Source organism: Ylistrum balloti, unplaced genomic scaffold, assembly GCF_031769215.1.
Source record: "Ylistrum balloti isolate Yb309-2 unplaced genomic scaffold, AGI_CSIRO_Ybal_v1 Utg370042, whole genome shotgun sequence".
Classification (NCBI taxonomy): domain Eukaryota; kingdom Metazoa; phylum Mollusca; class Bivalvia; order Pectinida; family Pectinidae; genus Ylistrum; species Ylistrum balloti.
In genome coordinates this window covers 440211-457239 of record NW_026782099.1, presented here as the reverse complement: position 1 = coordinate 457239, position 17029 = coordinate 440211, and the positions used below count along the sequence as shown (strand labels likewise).

General features: G+C 33.6%; 2 protein-coding genes across 4 annotated transcripts in view; one reads left to right on the top strand and one right to left on the bottom strand.

Moving 5' to 3' along the window:
• The window catches only part of LOC132549086 (protein expanded-like), a 36371-nt gene extending 22532 nt beyond the window's left edge, over nucleotides 1–13839 (bottom strand). The window contains exons 1-2 of one of the 2 annotated variants that reach the window (XM_060213000.1): nucleotides 13744–13839; nucleotides 304–492 (exon numbers count right to left, since the gene is read on the bottom strand). In XM_060213000.1, coding sequence (XP_060068983.1) covers nucleotides 304–399 — 96 coding nt within the window. In that variant the 5' untranslated portion in view covers nucleotides 400–492; nucleotides 13744–13839. Of the gene's footprint in view, nucleotides 1–303; nucleotides 493–577; nucleotides 694–13743 lie in introns of those variants that run through there. The other variant, XM_060213001.1, reaches the window with a different exon arrangement.
• A 320-nt stretch (nucleotides 13840–14159) lies between these two features.
• LOC132549071 (thyroid adenoma-associated protein homolog) overlaps nucleotides 14160–17029 on the top strand; it is a 35153-nt gene continuing 32283 nt past the window's right edge. For both annotated transcript variants that reach the window (XM_060212972.1, XM_060212971.1), the window contains exons 1-2: nucleotides 14160–14324; nucleotides 16743–16873. In XM_060212972.1, coding sequence (XP_060068955.1) covers nucleotides 16806–16873 — 68 coding nt within the window. In that variant the 5' untranslated portion in view covers nucleotides 14160–14324; nucleotides 16743–16805. The remainder of the gene's footprint in view (nucleotides 14325–16742; nucleotides 16874–17029) is intronic.

Here is a 17029-nt window from a genome sequence, read left to right as displayed (position 1 = left end):
TTGCTGAAAAGTTATCAGTACAAATTGATATATACCAAATGAAATATAGTCAACGATAGAATGAGATTATCATTCAGTTACATGTTTAAGGAATACAAGTAATTATGAGCCAAAGGATTATTTTCCCATTTAAATGTAAATTGCACATGTTTTCACTGATGTTTACTATGCTGGATAATAGAATAAAACATTGGTGAAATTAACTTTCACCATGATACATGCATCATATATCATACTTCATTAGAAAGTCACCAACTAGGACTTGTATTCTTAATTACTTGTTAAAAATTCTATTTTACTCACATCAACGTAGACTTGTATATGTTCCTTGTCCAACAAAATTACGTTGACCACTTTGCGCTTCTTACAGGAGGCATGGGCCAGACTGAGAGAAGACATGCTCTTCCTGTCCGCCCCTAGTTACACGGTGGACGCGTCACACAGCGATCTATGGGCTTTGTGTGACCACAGCAGGCTATAGTGGCATCCATCCTGAAAAATCAACAAGAACACATTTCATCCAAGTTTCAATAAATATGACCGACCAGTTTTGATACAGGAATAAATTGATGAGCACCTGTTAGTGTTTCTATTGAACTGCAGCTGTATGGGCTTAATTATAGTAACAGTTCTCTTCGTGTAGAAAGAGGCAGTAAAATGATCTCAGTTATCTATCCCTGTGTAAGAAGATCCCAAAATGTGACCAACTTCATGTTAGTCCCTCAATGCACAAGTCATTGGAAGTTATAGGAATATGACACCCTGACATCATGCCGCAATCATCAGAGATGCTTAGAGAACTTCTGCTGCAGACAAGCGTCCCTACATAACTCAGGAGAGTTGTGGAGTTAAGGAAGATACAGGGCACTGGATTCCCAACTCTCTACAAAGTGTAATACACAGTGTCACAGGCAGCCCAGCAGCCATTCACCACAGCACCTAGTGACAACCCTAACTTTCTCCCATACTTCACAGGTGTATTCTGATTTTCCTCAGGTAGGAAAAAGATAGCTAACATTTGCTATATGACACTAATCACAATGGGGTAGCCCCATCATTTTTATGTAGCGTAACCATGTCACAGATTGATAACCTCATCAACTTCAACTTCATAAGATATTCATAATGACGTGATAAATAGGTTTCACAACAAATAACTTGTTTTTTTAGTATGGGCTTAAAAAAAATCAAACATAGGTCAGGACAGGACATGGGCCAGGATATCTCAATCTGAATGATTTTGATTGGGAATTGGACAACACAAGCTTTCACAATTTTTCATGGTCCTTTTCTTCAAAGTACAAAGGTACAAGTAATAAACTGATAAAGCAATTTATGCAATATACAGAGAGAGTAAATGATATCTATAGAGGAATATTCCTGTCCACAGAACAGACCCATTAAGAATCTATTAATCATCAGATTTAATCAGCTTTCAGCAATACACTAATTACACACAGATTTGTATATAACTCTCACTGTGGATAATTGATTCAACACAGAACAAACAGTATCAACTATTTCTACCTGAATATACACTAACTCAGCTTATGTATATCATTACCTAACATACAACCTGGATCATGCCAAGGAGAAGATACAACAGTATAGGATGCACTTTAAAAAGTACAAGTATGAATAATATCTTTGCCATGAGTGCTGTAGCTAATACCAGGTGTTTTGGTGGTATAACTCCAGGATCATGCTTTGTTAGCAGGACCACACGTGCAGGGCACTATGACACAGCCATGAGTCCCCATCCTAATTGTTTAAAGTTGTGTAATGTTGGCTTGGCATGGGTATAACACCCAACATTCTACAGACATGAATTATCTCACTGAACTAGTGTAGGGAGAGTACCTTAAACTCATGATCACAGTCAGATAGAAAGTATTATGTATTATCAATTTGGATAAATGTGAAGTTCAATACTATAGACCAGTTTATACTACGTGACTCTTTCTGTAGAGTAATTTTCTCTATGTTGATTAAGACACATAACAAGGCAGTGCATGATAGTCACTTTCTGCATGTGTATCTCCATGCCAACATGTGCAACTGTAGCATAACTAGCTATATATATCTGTTGAGTATGTGCAGCATGTGTTGTGGTGGTGATACAGGATTTGTGGTAATTATGTGGCATAGCAATGCTTGTAGCCAACTCCTTTATAATCTACCTGACTACAGACAACAATAGTTTGTCAACATATAGCAGTTGACTATTAAAATCGCATTATAATTAATGTCAAATTGCCTCATATCTATACATAAATTGTTGTCAGAACTGCATATATACAAATTAGTGAGTTATATATTACCCTATATAAAAGCACACATCAACCAGAGAAACCGTTTACATGGTGGTACCATAGGTTAGGAAGGCTTTGTGTACCATGCAAATTTAAAAGTCACATTTGATATATAATGACTAAAACCTATTTAAGTAAGATAGAAGTTTATCACTTGATATCAGGCACAAAGGCATTACATACATGCTGACAATACTGGTGCAGCAGTCAATTCTACAAGGGTTACAATACAATTTGACAACTTCATCATCAGATTGACCTCAGTGGTCTTGTGTAACTTGTTGTTGTTCTTTATTCCAGTCTCAAGTCACAATAAAACTGCATTCCTCTAATGTTATCAATAACAGATATAATGGTTGCATTAAAAATTTCTGATACCTATTACATTATCAAAAGATATTTGAGACATATTAATATCACAAATTACTGTTTGATCCATACCTAAATATCTACATTTCTCAGGAATTGAACTGACTCTCCACAAAACTTTTAAACAGGAGACTTATTGTGAGGTGGCCATATTTTTTTCACAGTAAAAAGGAATGTGTTGCATGCCAATAGATGTGATTCCTTGTATATAGTGTCTTGTCCACTGATGTGGTTCCTTGTCTGGACATGTGGTGTCAGGTCTAGTGTCTTGTCCACTGATGTGGTTCCTTGTCTGGACATGTGGTGTCAGGTCTAGAGTCTTGTCCACTGATGTGGTTCCTGGTCTCTACATGTGGTGTCAGGTCTAGTGTCTTGTCCACTGATGTGGTTCCTTGTCGGTTAATGTGGTGCCTGGTTTAGTGCTTTGTCCACTGATGCAGTTCCTTGTCTGGACATGTGGTGTCAGGTCTAGTGTCTTGTCCACTGATGTGGTTCCTTGTCGGTAAATGTGGTGCCTGGGTTAGTGCTTTGTCCACTGATGCAGTTCCTTGTCTGGACATGTGGTGCTATGTCTAGTGCCTTATCCACTGATATGGTTTCATGTCTGTTCAAGTGGTACCTTATCTATAGGTGTGGTGCCTTGTCTGAAAAAAATTTCAGTGCCTGGCCAATAGATATATGGTGTCTTCTCTGTGCATATCGATGTTTATAATTTAGGTGAAGTGCCTTCAAAACATTATTGGTGCCTTCTGTATGTGCTGTGCCTTGTCTGTCTATATACAGCATGCTTTGTCTGGATGCCTTGTACATACATGTGCCTTTTCTGTACATAGGGTGCGTTGCTGTCATGCTGTTTTCAATGTATATATGTTTGCATGATAAACGATTGCTGTTTTGCCATTAACATTCATGTTCAAAGTCTTATCAGCTGATCAGTTTGTAGAGCATGTTGCTTGCATCCTACATGCACACCAGTTGCGCTTCTCCATCACAACCTCTCCCTTCCCCATATTATAACACTTGTTCGTATGCTGTCTCACTTGTTTATGTAAAAACCTCAGCACTGACAGAATTGTAAACAAAGTCTGCATCTTTCTCAAAATAGAATTCAAGTCATATGACAGCATACTCAAAGGTAGTCTATAAATCTTGGGTGTACAATATGGACACCTATCAACCACACCAGTAGTCTATAAGTCTGGGAACACATGACCACATACAACTTCTCAGACACATTAGTAGTCTGTAAATCTAGGAACACATGGCTGGCCATGTACTACTTCTTGGACACATCAGTAATAAATAAATCTGGGAACACATGGCCACATATTACTTCTCAGACACATCAGTAGTCTATAAATCTGAGAATGTGTTTTTTCGGACATATCACTACTTCTCAGACACATCAGTAGTCTGTAAATCTGAGAATGTGTTTTTTCGGACATATAACTACTTCTCAGACACACCAGTAGTCTGTAAACCTGGGAACACATGGCTGGCCATGTACTACTTCTAAGACACCTCAGTAATAAATAAATCTGGGAACACATGGCCACATATTACTTCTCAGACACATCAGTAGCCTATAAATCTCGGAACACATGGCCACATATTACTTCTCAGACACATCAGTAGTCTATAAATCTGGGAACACATGGCCACATATTACTTCTCAGACACATCAGTAATAAATAAATCTGGGAAGACATGGCCACATATTACTTCTCAGACACATCAGTAGCCTATAAATCTCGGAACACATGGCCACATATTACTTCTCAGACACATCAGTAGCCTATAAATCTCGGAACACATGGCCACATATTACTTCTCAGACACATCAGTAGTCTATAAATCTGAGAATGTCTTTTTTCGGACATATAACTACTTCTCAGACACATCAGTAGTCTGTAAATCTGGGAACACATGGCTGACCACGTACTACTTCTTGGACACATCAGTAATAAATAAATCTGGGAACACATGGCCACATATTACTTCTCAGACACATCAGTAGCCTATAAATCTGGGAACACATGGCTGGCCATGTACTACTTCTCCGACACATCAGTAGTCTATAAATCTGGGAACACATGGCTGGCCATGTACTTCTTCTCCGACACATCAGTAGTCTATAAGTCTGGGAACACATGACCACATACAACTTCTCAGACACATCAGTAGTCTGTAAATCTGGGAACACATGGCTGGCCATGTACTACTTCTTGGACACATCAGTAGTCTATAAATCTGGGAACACATGGCTGGCCATGTACTACTTCTCAGACACATCTGTAGTCTATAAGTCTGGGAACACATGGCTGACCACGTACTACTTCTCAGACACATCAGTAGTCTACAAATCTGGGAACACATGGTCACATATTATTTCTCAGACACATCAGTAGTCTATAAATCTGGGAATACAAAGACGTGTACTACTTCAACACCATATCAGTAGTAAAGAAATCTGGAAATGTGATATGGACATTAACTACTTCTCAAAGGCACCATTATACATTGTAGTCTATATATCTAGGAATACAAAAGTCTATAAATCTGTAAATACAATAGTCTATAAATGTGAGAAAACAATAGTCTGGGAATACACTAGTCTATAATGGGAATACACTAATCTATAAATCTGGGAATACACTAATCTATAAATCGGGGAATACACTATTCTATAAATCTGTAAATACAATAGTCTATAATGGGAATACACTATTCTATAAATCTGTAAATACAATAGTCTATAATGGGAATACACTAATCTATAAATCGGGGAATACACTAATCTATAAATCGGGGAATACACTAGTCTATAAATCTGTAAATACAATAGTCTATAATGGGAATACACTAATCTATAAATCTGGGAATACACTAGTCTATAAATCTGTAAATACAATAGTCTATAATGGGAATACACTAATCTATAAATCTGGGAATACACTAGTCTATAATGGGAATACACTAGTCTATAAATCTGTAGATACAATAGTCTATAATGGGAATACACTAATCTATAAATCGGGGAATACAAAAGTCTATAAATCTGTAAATACAATAGTTTATAATGGGAATACACTAATCTATAAATCGGGGGAATACACTAATCTATAAATCTGGGGAATACACTAGTCTATAAATCTGTAAATACAATAGTCTATAATGGGAATACACTAGTCTATAAATCTGGGAATACACTAATCTATAAATCTGGGAATACACTAATCTATAAATCTGGGAATACACTAATCTATAAATCTGTAAATACAATAGTCTATAATGGGAATACACTAATCTATAAATCTGGGACTAAACTAGTCTATAAATCTGGGAATACACTATATCTATAAATCTATAATGGGAATACACTAATCTATAAATCTGGGAATACACTAATCTATAAATCTGTAAATACAATAGTCTATAATGGGAATACACTAATCTATAAATCTGGGAATACACTAGTCTATAATGGGAATACACTAATCTATAATGGGAATACACTAATCTATAATGGGAATACACTAATCTATAAATCTGTAAATACAATAGTCTATAATGGGAATACACTAATCTATAATGGGAATACACTAATCTATAAATCTGTAAATACAATAGTCTATAATGGGAATACACTAATCTAATAACTAATAAATCTGGGAATACACTAATCTATAAATCTGTAAATACAATAGTCTATAATGTGAATACACTAATATATAACTCTGGGAATACAATAGTCTATAATGGGAATACACTAATCTATAAATCTGTAAATACACTAATCTATAAATCTGGGAATACACTATTCTATAAATCTGGGAATACACTAGTCTATAATGGGAATACACTAATCTATAAATCTGGGAATACACTAATCTATAAATCTGGGAATACACTAATCTATAAATCTGGGAATACACTAATCTATAAATCTGGGAATAAATCTGGGAATACACTAATCTATAAATCTGGGAATACACTAATCTATAAATCTGGGAATACACTAATCTATAAATCTGGGAATACACTAGTCTATAATCACTATAAAATCTGGGAATACTATAATAATACACTATAAATGGGAATACACTAATCTATAAATCTGGGAATACACTAATCTATAAATCTGGGAATACACTAGTCTATAATGGGAATACACTAGTCTATAATGGGAATACACTAATCTATAAATCTGGGAATACACTAATCTATAAATCTGGGAATACACTAGTCTATAATGGGAATACACTAGTCTATAAATCTGGGAATACACTAGTCTATAATGGGAATACACTAGTCTATAATGGGAATACACTAATCTATAAATCTGGGAATACACTAGTCTATAAATCTGTAAATACAATAGTCTATAATGGGAATACACTAATCTATAAATCGGGGAATACACTAGTCTATAAATCTGGGAATACACTAATCTATAAATCTGGGAATACACTAATATATAAATCTGGGAATACACTAATCTATAAATCTGGGAATACACTATTCTATAAATCTGTAAATACAATAGTCTATAATGGGAATACACTAATCTATAAATCTGGGAATACACTATTCTATAAATCTGGGAATACACTAATCTATAAATCTGGGAATACACTAATCTATAAATCTGGGAATACACTAGTCTATAAATCTGGGAATACACTAATCTATAAATCTGGGAATACACTAGTCTATAAATCTGGGAATACACTAATCTATAAATCTGGGAATACACTAATCTATAAATCTGGGAATACACTAATCTATAAATCTGGGAATACACTAATCTATAAATCTGGGAATACACTATTCTATAAATCTGGGAATACACTAATCTATAATGGGAATACAACATAGCAGGTAACCAAGAAAACCTAACTTCTCCTTTTTCCTTTATCTACCCTATTCACAGTAAGAAGTGTTGAGGAGACAACTTTGTCTGTATTGCTGACCATGGCACAGTGAGGAGTAGTTTGAAGGGTTCCGATTATCTATTGGCAATTTTTTTTTCATTTTTTGTTGCGGATGATAGTCAGAATTCCTATTCCTGCGAGGATCTGCATTCAGAAGATGTTTCTGTAAACCTACCAAATTCTCGCAGAATTGGCTTGGTTTACAACATTTAATTGATTTGACACATACTATAGTTTATAAATTATGTTTTATCTTTCCATTGATGCATGATTTATAACTATCATGCTGTTGTAAACTTTATAAAACATCTCCTAAAGACTGACCCTTACTGGGGTTGCTAATATTTGGTGTTTTTATATAGGGAAGAATTTTGACTATAGTCCAAACAAAGACAAAAATGTAATTGCAAATAGATAGTCAAAACCCTTGAAACTAAGTGATGAGGATTATATAAGTTCTGATGTACTCCTAGATTGTTTCTAACATCTAATAACATCTTGTTCCCAGGAATCCTGTATACAGATTAGTGCGTACACTCCCTTCATTTGTGTCTCAACATATTGATGGTGTTATACAACATATACAAATAATGGGTCCATCATAAACAATATCAAGTACATAATCATCATACAGTGATGAACTAATCATGTGATCAGTATAATACAATCCTATATACACTGTCATATCCAAAGTGTGGGTGGAAGTGGAACTGGTTGTTTTCTAAAACTCACATATAACATGTACTAATCAGGTAATGTATACACACAACTTAATTATAACCCATCAGCTGTAGAGGTATCTTGGGTTAAAAACTATTTTAATTATAACACACCAGAATAATGACAGTATGGGTATATAGGTACATGGCTCTTTAATACAAACAAATAAGAATTCAAATTCAATTTTCATTTCCTAAAAAACAAACCTTTTAAAAAGTTGATATAACACAACTAGTCTGAATGTTCAAATAAATAACTTGACACTTCACATTTAGCAACAAAAATCTACATGAGTCCCGTCTGATATGACGATGTGCTCATATCACTTAGTATCTGAACAAAGGCTAAACTGCTTGGCAGAATAAAACTTACCAAATTCGGAATAGTCACTAAAGCCAGGTGCATTCAATTAAACATTGTATTATATCATCTAGTTACATGATTGGTGTCCTACATGTTTACTGAAACACTGACTTTCCTCACTGATTTAGCAGGTCCTTTGTTTTTTTCTTTCTCTAGTACACATTACAGCCCCTTTCTACACAATGTACTTTTATTTTAAAAGTATTGATACCGATGAAAAAGTTAATATAAAGTAGATTTTTGTGATTTGTTTGTGATTTTAATGATATATACCAATCAAACTATCAGAATCATTGCAAAATTCTCAATACAGTCAAACTTTTGGGTTTAAGCCTTAATGATTGTTTATTTTTTAGGTATGTGAAAAACTTTCAGCAATATCATTAAGTGACACTTTAAAGCTCACGCCATCAACATCATCTTTTCCCCATCCATTTGGTATCTCTTATCAGGATTTTAAATTATCTTTATATGGCATACAGGCATATCTGTAGTATGTAATTATAAGGATATTTACCAACACTTTTGACATTTAAATACCATGGCCACGATTAATTAGTTATATCACAATGTTCGCTCGTACTAACATTTGTATGAAATGTGCAGACAGTCCTGCTGCTGTACTGTGTAGTCCTCAGACTCCTTGAAAAATCATGGACTTAGCCCTGTGATATTTATGCTTACCCATTCATAACAAAAAAAACAATAACATTCTTTGATAAAGAGCCAACCCAGTATGTTAGCCAAGATGAGCCACGATAAGACAGCTTGCCAGACAAGAAGAAATATATGATCTGTAAGCTGATATACATACAGCATTTAGATGTCCAAATATTTTCCAAGAGGTCAACGGTTGTAAAGGGCAATATGCCTGGAATGTGTATTGATACAACACAAAGAGAAGAATTTACATATATATATATATATACCACATACACAGGCATTTCATCATAGACTTAATAGTAAATTATAATTTTTTTTTCCTTTCATTTCTTTTTGTTTGTCTGTCACATTCCCTCAGCTAGCACTGCCCAATGCAGTACTTACACAATTATTACATGCATGTGGAGGCATAATTTATATGAAGCTTTGCCAAACAAGATCTCTTCACAGCCCACACAACAATGCAGTGGCAACAAACAGCTAGTGATTAGACAATCTGGTGATAGTGATACGTCTGTAAGGTGATTAATACAGGTATTAATACCATACAAATCATTCATCAACTGTCTTCTAAAATCTCTGCACTGCATTTTAACTCCAATTATCCTATTATATATGTACAGTAAACTTTGATACTAAATGCTGATATACAATGTATAAGTAATTAAATGCTATTTAATAAACATGTAACTTCAGTGCCTCAGTCACGGTATTTCTACGTAACCTGTACAAAAAATATAATAGGAACTTCACAAAGCCAACCTTTACCTTTGAGCCGAGTATTTCATAATTATATTAAGGAATGATAGTATAATATGCAGGGAAATAACACTGAGAAAATATTTTAGGACAACAATATTCAATATGAAATAGGTATTACCTTAAAGTGAGTTATAATTATATATATATCATTTAAAATGCCTTTTGATATATTTCATAGCTTCACTAAAGTGGTTTATACATCTTTATAAAGGAAACTTAATGAGCTTTCAAATGAAATTGAATTAAAATAATCATATTTCATTATATTAAGGACAAATGGAGAATCAGAGTTCCTCATTATGTGAAAGTTTTAAACCAAATCAAGGCCCTTCAACACATTTCTTTTATGAAACGATAATACATTTAGTGACGAAAATTACCAAGTCTTAAACTAGCAATATCAGGTAAACAAGGAATCAGATGTGATCCAATCTTGATTGTTATATGATTTTCTCAATAAAAATTGCATTTCCCAGACCGGTAATAGGCGATTATTAAATCAAATACAGTATGTTTGTTAAGTTTATTTGAATTATTTCAAAATTTTAGAATGCTTTTATCTCTACATGAAAGTTTGAAAAAAAATTCTGAAAGTCAAGATTTTTTTTAAAAGAAATAAACAGGTCGGAAGTTCCCAGTTTGTTCTGAGATGAAAGTTCCAGCAACCCAGCTGTTCAAGGAGGATCATAGTTAGCCAGGCTATGCCTGTTTTTACCACTTTGAATTTCCATTTTCAATAACATAAAGCACTTGCTATAACTGCAGATTTGAATAATTTTCCTAATAAAAATACAATGAAAAAGAAAAAAATTCAAATGCTGAAAGAGCTAGTGTATTTATATTGTAAAGCACAAGTACATTTTACTGATTTACATCAACCTACTTACTACATTCACAGGCACATACATAGATTAAGTAACATCTAATGATTTCCATACCTACAGAAGGAATGTATTATTTACATACCTGAGCATTCATGTCATTACTTACATTTACATAGAGCCATAAAGACAGGAAGGATTTTGCTGTCTCAATAGGAAAGATAGAAATCTACACTTGTAGCCGACCAATATGATTACAGTTACCTTCTAATTAAAAGTATTCATAACTGTCAAAACTTTTTGATCCCATGTCAATAATTATATAAAAACATCAATTTTACGTATTTTTACCAGTTCACAAGGTACATCTGCACTGACCTCCATATTGAGAAATTAATACATTTTTGACAGTGACAGGGTTAATATACACTGTTTGGATTAGATAGGGTGTCAGAATACACAAGATAAGGCATAAATGACACTCAAGAGTCAGTAAACTTGGGGTCAAGTTTGATTATAAATGTATTCCTTTCTTTTTTTTGGTATACACATATTTTTTTACACAAATTAGGTACATGTAATTTATAAAGCAATTTGGCAATATACCTAGTATTCAAAATTTTAGTATGAAAAAGTGCCTTCATTTGACAAAAAATAAGACACTGGTTATAGAAGGGGAAATAGAACAAAACATTAAGTATTATTCAGATGTGATGCTATGACGACTCTTGATAATTATATTTAGTGTTGATGATGTTATAAACAATGGGCAATAACCCTAAGAAAGTGTACAGTGGAATATGGACTCATGAAAATAAGTTGTAGATTGACCACTGAGAGCGTTGCAACTTATAATTAATGGCAAGTGAAACCCTTAATCATTGTCATGGCATATTATTATAGCAAATCATGTTTTTTAGATATAACTTTAGTTCTTCCTTTTTTCTTATAATTTTAAAATTAATGTCATCTTGTAGATATCATGACAATAAAGTGCTAATTGTCTATAATATTTTACATCCTTCATTATCCAGTTGATTTTCTTGGTTCAACAGCCTTTCGCCAGTCTATTATGGACATATCACTAAATAAAAAAAAATCAACTGAACACTTTCTCTGTTGATTTGCTGCTGGCTTATACTGTTGGGCTCAAAAAATAAAGTCAGTGATATAAGATGGTTAATATTAAACCCCATGCTTTCTTTCTAGATATACAGATCGATATCAAAATGTTTATAATTTATTATATGACAGTTTGTTAAATCTAACCATGTGAAGAATTTCCAGCCTTGTGCAATACTGATAATTCTGGTGACAAAATCTATATAATATACAATATTGTTCAGTATTGAAAGTAATGAAACATTATAGGTAAAAATTGCATCTCAACAATAGTATCTTTTTTCCTCGTTATACTTGAAAATTTTGTTTTATATATTGTCCACATAACCAGTCTGAGCTGGTTCCACTCATGTTAATCCATGATCCCATTATTCTATATCAGGTGTATTTGATTAATGAGGATTTACATGTAGCTGACACAGCTATGAAGAATACTTTGGGTATCTGATCGTGAATCATACTTTCACTTTCATGACTGTGAAAAATACTTTTCAATAGTGTGGGTTACATAATGGCAAAGACTGAAAATTAAACAGTGTCTCTTTCTTGGATGTCAAGATTTCCATGATCTCAACAGGCCAGCAAAGAATCCTGTGTGATTATGACAAACACAATTTGACTGACTGATCAGATGATTGCTAAAATATGAATTAATTTAATTATTTATTGTGACAATTTCTTTCTTACTATATTATGGTTCAAAATTTGATTCATATGTATAGGATATCATAAAAAAAACTGGGTTCTATCATCCCCCTCCCCGAAAAAAAATATATATATATATAATAAAATACAAGGGACTGTCTCATTTCAGGAGAAAATGTGATGTATCAAGTACTATATATCATATTGGAATGATCAGTTATTGTCTTCCTGTATACATTAAACGAGGAATGTTGACATATATGAATTTCCAATAAAATATGTTATGTAAATAGATGTTTTCCAACAGTGTGAACACACTCAATGAAAAAATCAGTCAGATTTAAACGTGTTTTCCTGTGTTATTGACATAAATAGAAGCTTTAAATGCCTTTGTCTATATTCTATTAGTAGCAATTCATGAATGGTATGTGTGAATGGTTAGATTTGTCTCAAGAATGTTGTGAGAATTTTAATTTCTGTAACTAGAGCTAGAGCTGTCACATATACTGATCCTGTACAGTGGCATCAAATTGTGTTACCGTCTGTAGGTATGTAGCTTAGTACCAGTTTGTACATGGAAATTGATAGGTAGAGTGATTCTTATTATGTATCCACTCTTTAAATTCTACTCCTGTTACAATGACCGAATTGTGATACCCATCATACATATATGCCATTGTCATTCACACTTATGTCATTGTAGCTATTTTAACACAGCACAGTACAACACTAAATAACCCCCCCCCCCTTTTTTTTCGTTCTTTCTCCATCCCAAGTGGTCTGCTGTAGCTGAACATTGAGAAGTAGAAGGATCAACAGGTAATCATGAGATAAAAGTAACATGTTGCTGTAACAATTGAGGGAGAGGGGACCGCATGGCAAGCAACCTCCGTCAAGGTATGTTCTTTAAGACAGTGTGCTCATTCAACCGTCAAAGTAAGCTGGAGCAATCAAACCGGGCCAACGAAAGCTCTAACACCCCCTAACCGGAATAAAGATATATCTATAAAACGGCATGTAGAAACATATTACCTGTCGAAATCTAGGTCCAAGATACTTGCAAAAATGCATAGCGATCCAACATTGTAATAAAACTGCACATAACAGTCACATCGCACCCAAATTCTTCACATTCCGAACTTCTTTGTAGATTTTCGCTTCATACAGACCGATGAGCCTCGTTTTCTAACCAAACATAATCTCGAATCCACCTGTTTGCATTGTACAACTTATTTCTTACTTCCTCAAGAACAATCCAGAATAAACAACCAGTGTAAATTACCTAAATGCACTTTATGTCATTTTCATTTTATTGTACCTAAACGTACTTCTAAAACATGTATACTTATCACATTAATGTTGGTTAAAGATTAACACTAAACCACTTCCGGTATTTGAAGCATGGAGGGAACACAAACCCATGTGCAGTATGCTTTCGTGAGCTAGCCAGCGATCGCGAATGCGAGACACTATCCGTCAAATGTTACCAGAAAACAGACGATTTTTTGTCTAGTGTCATAGAAAATGTTCGAACAATTAAAACAATATAGCATCATTACATTGACAACCACAAGACTGGCTGACGTTTCTTGCTGAGAACGTGGCTACATAAGGTATAGTTTAAGTAAGGTTAAACGTAACCACTGTGAGTTAGGTTATCGTTAAAAACCAAATAAAATCTTTGAAAAATCTTTAATCTCAATTCAGGATCATTGTTCCAGATATGTGTACACACATCAGTCTTCTTTCAGCTGTTCAGAAGTAGCCTGATCAGAAGTCTAGGTATGAGGGCAATTCGACCCAAAGTATGACTAAGTGTAGTGAAATATTTTTTTTTACATGGAAAAAAGTGCAGCATTGTTAAATAAGATAACCATATTGATATATAGACTGATGAGGGAACATTGGGTTTTTAATAAATACTCTGTATGGAAGCATTACAAACATGTTCAACATTATCATTAAGAATATTATTTATTGTAAATTAATTTACAGATATGGACACAGAGGCTTATTCCCAGCCTGCGTCCATCATATATCCTAATAAATTAAATAATTTACATAAGCCCCCAATTGCTGTACAATTGAACATGTTGGCGAGGTCCAGTGCTTGTATAGAACTTTTGAAATGGTCATAATTTTAAAGGTGAAAGACAGAAAATTCCTATGAAGAAAAGAACCTATTTTATTGTTCATTGTTTGTCCAAATATTATCAGACATGTACGTAATACCACCAGGCCCTCCGTTAACACCATGCACTCTTGACATTGATTTAGATTACTAGAGATTTACAGACGGAAGGATTGTCAAAAGCTTTGTATAATTTTTTCCTTCCATCCATTGTTCACTTTTCTATATGTCTGGAGATTTTTTGGGTTTTCATCTGATCACTTAGAACTTTTTTAAAGCTTTTTCTTCAGGCTTTGTATTACAATGACATGAGATTGTACTTTAGGAATGGCTTTTTAGTTTTAAAATTTTTAGAAGAGTTAATGGGTGTATATAGATCCACTCAGCACTCTTACTGAAAAAAATATAGTCAAAATTCCACTTTCTCTACTAAGATGCTTCATTTCATTTCCTTTGCAATTTTCATGATACATTCTTTTAGACAACTTAAGTTATATCTATTTGTTGCAAGTGATTATGTAATGTTTTGTGATGTAAAACAATCAGAAATGACGAAAGACTAAAAGAAAAAAATAAACAAAGGGGCTATCCATGGTTATATTATCAAAGGGAGGCAATCCCTGTAAAACACATGCACACTGCATGCCAACTCTTTTATTGTGTACATTGTAACGGAAAGAGTTTTCAAAGGTAAAACTGAGACAATTTTACTTTTTTTAGCTTTTTAATTTGAAGAATAGAGAGCTGATGTAGTCACATCTGCATTAGTGTTGGTGGCAACGTTACCCAACCTTAATTCAGCATTTTTCTCTAGCAGTACTAGATTATCACTATCAAATGATGTTGATTATGAGATAATTACGTATTAATTTATCAAAGTAAGGGTTTCTCCATTCTGAAAGATGAAGCGTACAGATGCCTAAAACATTACGAATAACATATTACAATACATGGTAAAACATGTCATAGAACACACCCAAATCAAACTCGCACTTACACACAACACACAGGTGACATTCACATTACTGTCAATACATATTGCTCAGTAGTACAGATACAAAAGTGAATATTAATTCTGCTATGTAGCTTACTACAGAAATACGACATGTTACTTACATTTACATAGGACATAAATGACGTAGACCAAAACTAAATAGAGGATAACATAATGTACTTTAAAAGATATTACTCTCGTCCAGATTGATCAGATGAAAATATAGAAAAAATCTGAATAGTTGAATTACTTCTTTGAAATAGATCAATAATTGATCTTTATCAATAATTTGTATAGACATAAACAATTTGCAATATAAATCAAAGACTTACCCTGTGTATGGCACGACAGACTGGAAATAATGAGAAATATCAAAACAGGTCTTTTCGGTATCAGCCCAAAATCAGAAGTTAGAAAGGAAAGAAAGGTTAACTGAAAAAAGGAAGAAATGATTAAACAGCGCATGTCACAGGTCAAGTGGTCAGTCATTGTCCCGAACATGTACGTAACTAAAAATAGTATACCTATTCTGGGCCTACTAGATATGTACTAAATACAAACAATCACTTGTATTACAGGGTCCCACATTAATATGAATTATTTTTAATATGCCAAACCATTTCTCTCATATTTATGAGGTCCTAAAGGTGTACATTTCTGTTTGTGGAATTTAGGAAAAAGTCTAATGTTGAAGTTTTTAGCAAGTTTTTCAAGCAGTACTTGATCACACGTCATTAGGCAGTTGACCATTAAATGGTTCAAGCATTCATATGAATTATCTCTAGTATTATCAATATACTGAATCATACTTTTCATATTTTTGTGGCCCAAAAGAGGTAAATGTGTTTATGAATAAATATGTGTTCTGTGCTGTTCTCAAACAGCTCTTGTTCTATGTAATTACAGTACACATACAGGATGATGGGAAGCACTGTGCCATCTTCATCTCTCCAAAATTATTGAATAGCAATGGAATCGGTTCTTGATTGTCTGAAGATTCAAGACAAACAAATCTTTGAAGATTTATTGGTTTACAGGTATACTGTTGTTGACAAATATTACAAGCTCCGGTATTAATGAACTATGTTCCCAATATGTACTTGATTGTATACTGAAATGATATATAAGTTTTCATATTGTAATCTTATAAATTATGTTTTAATCAAATATGATTCAATGTAGTATTGTGAAAA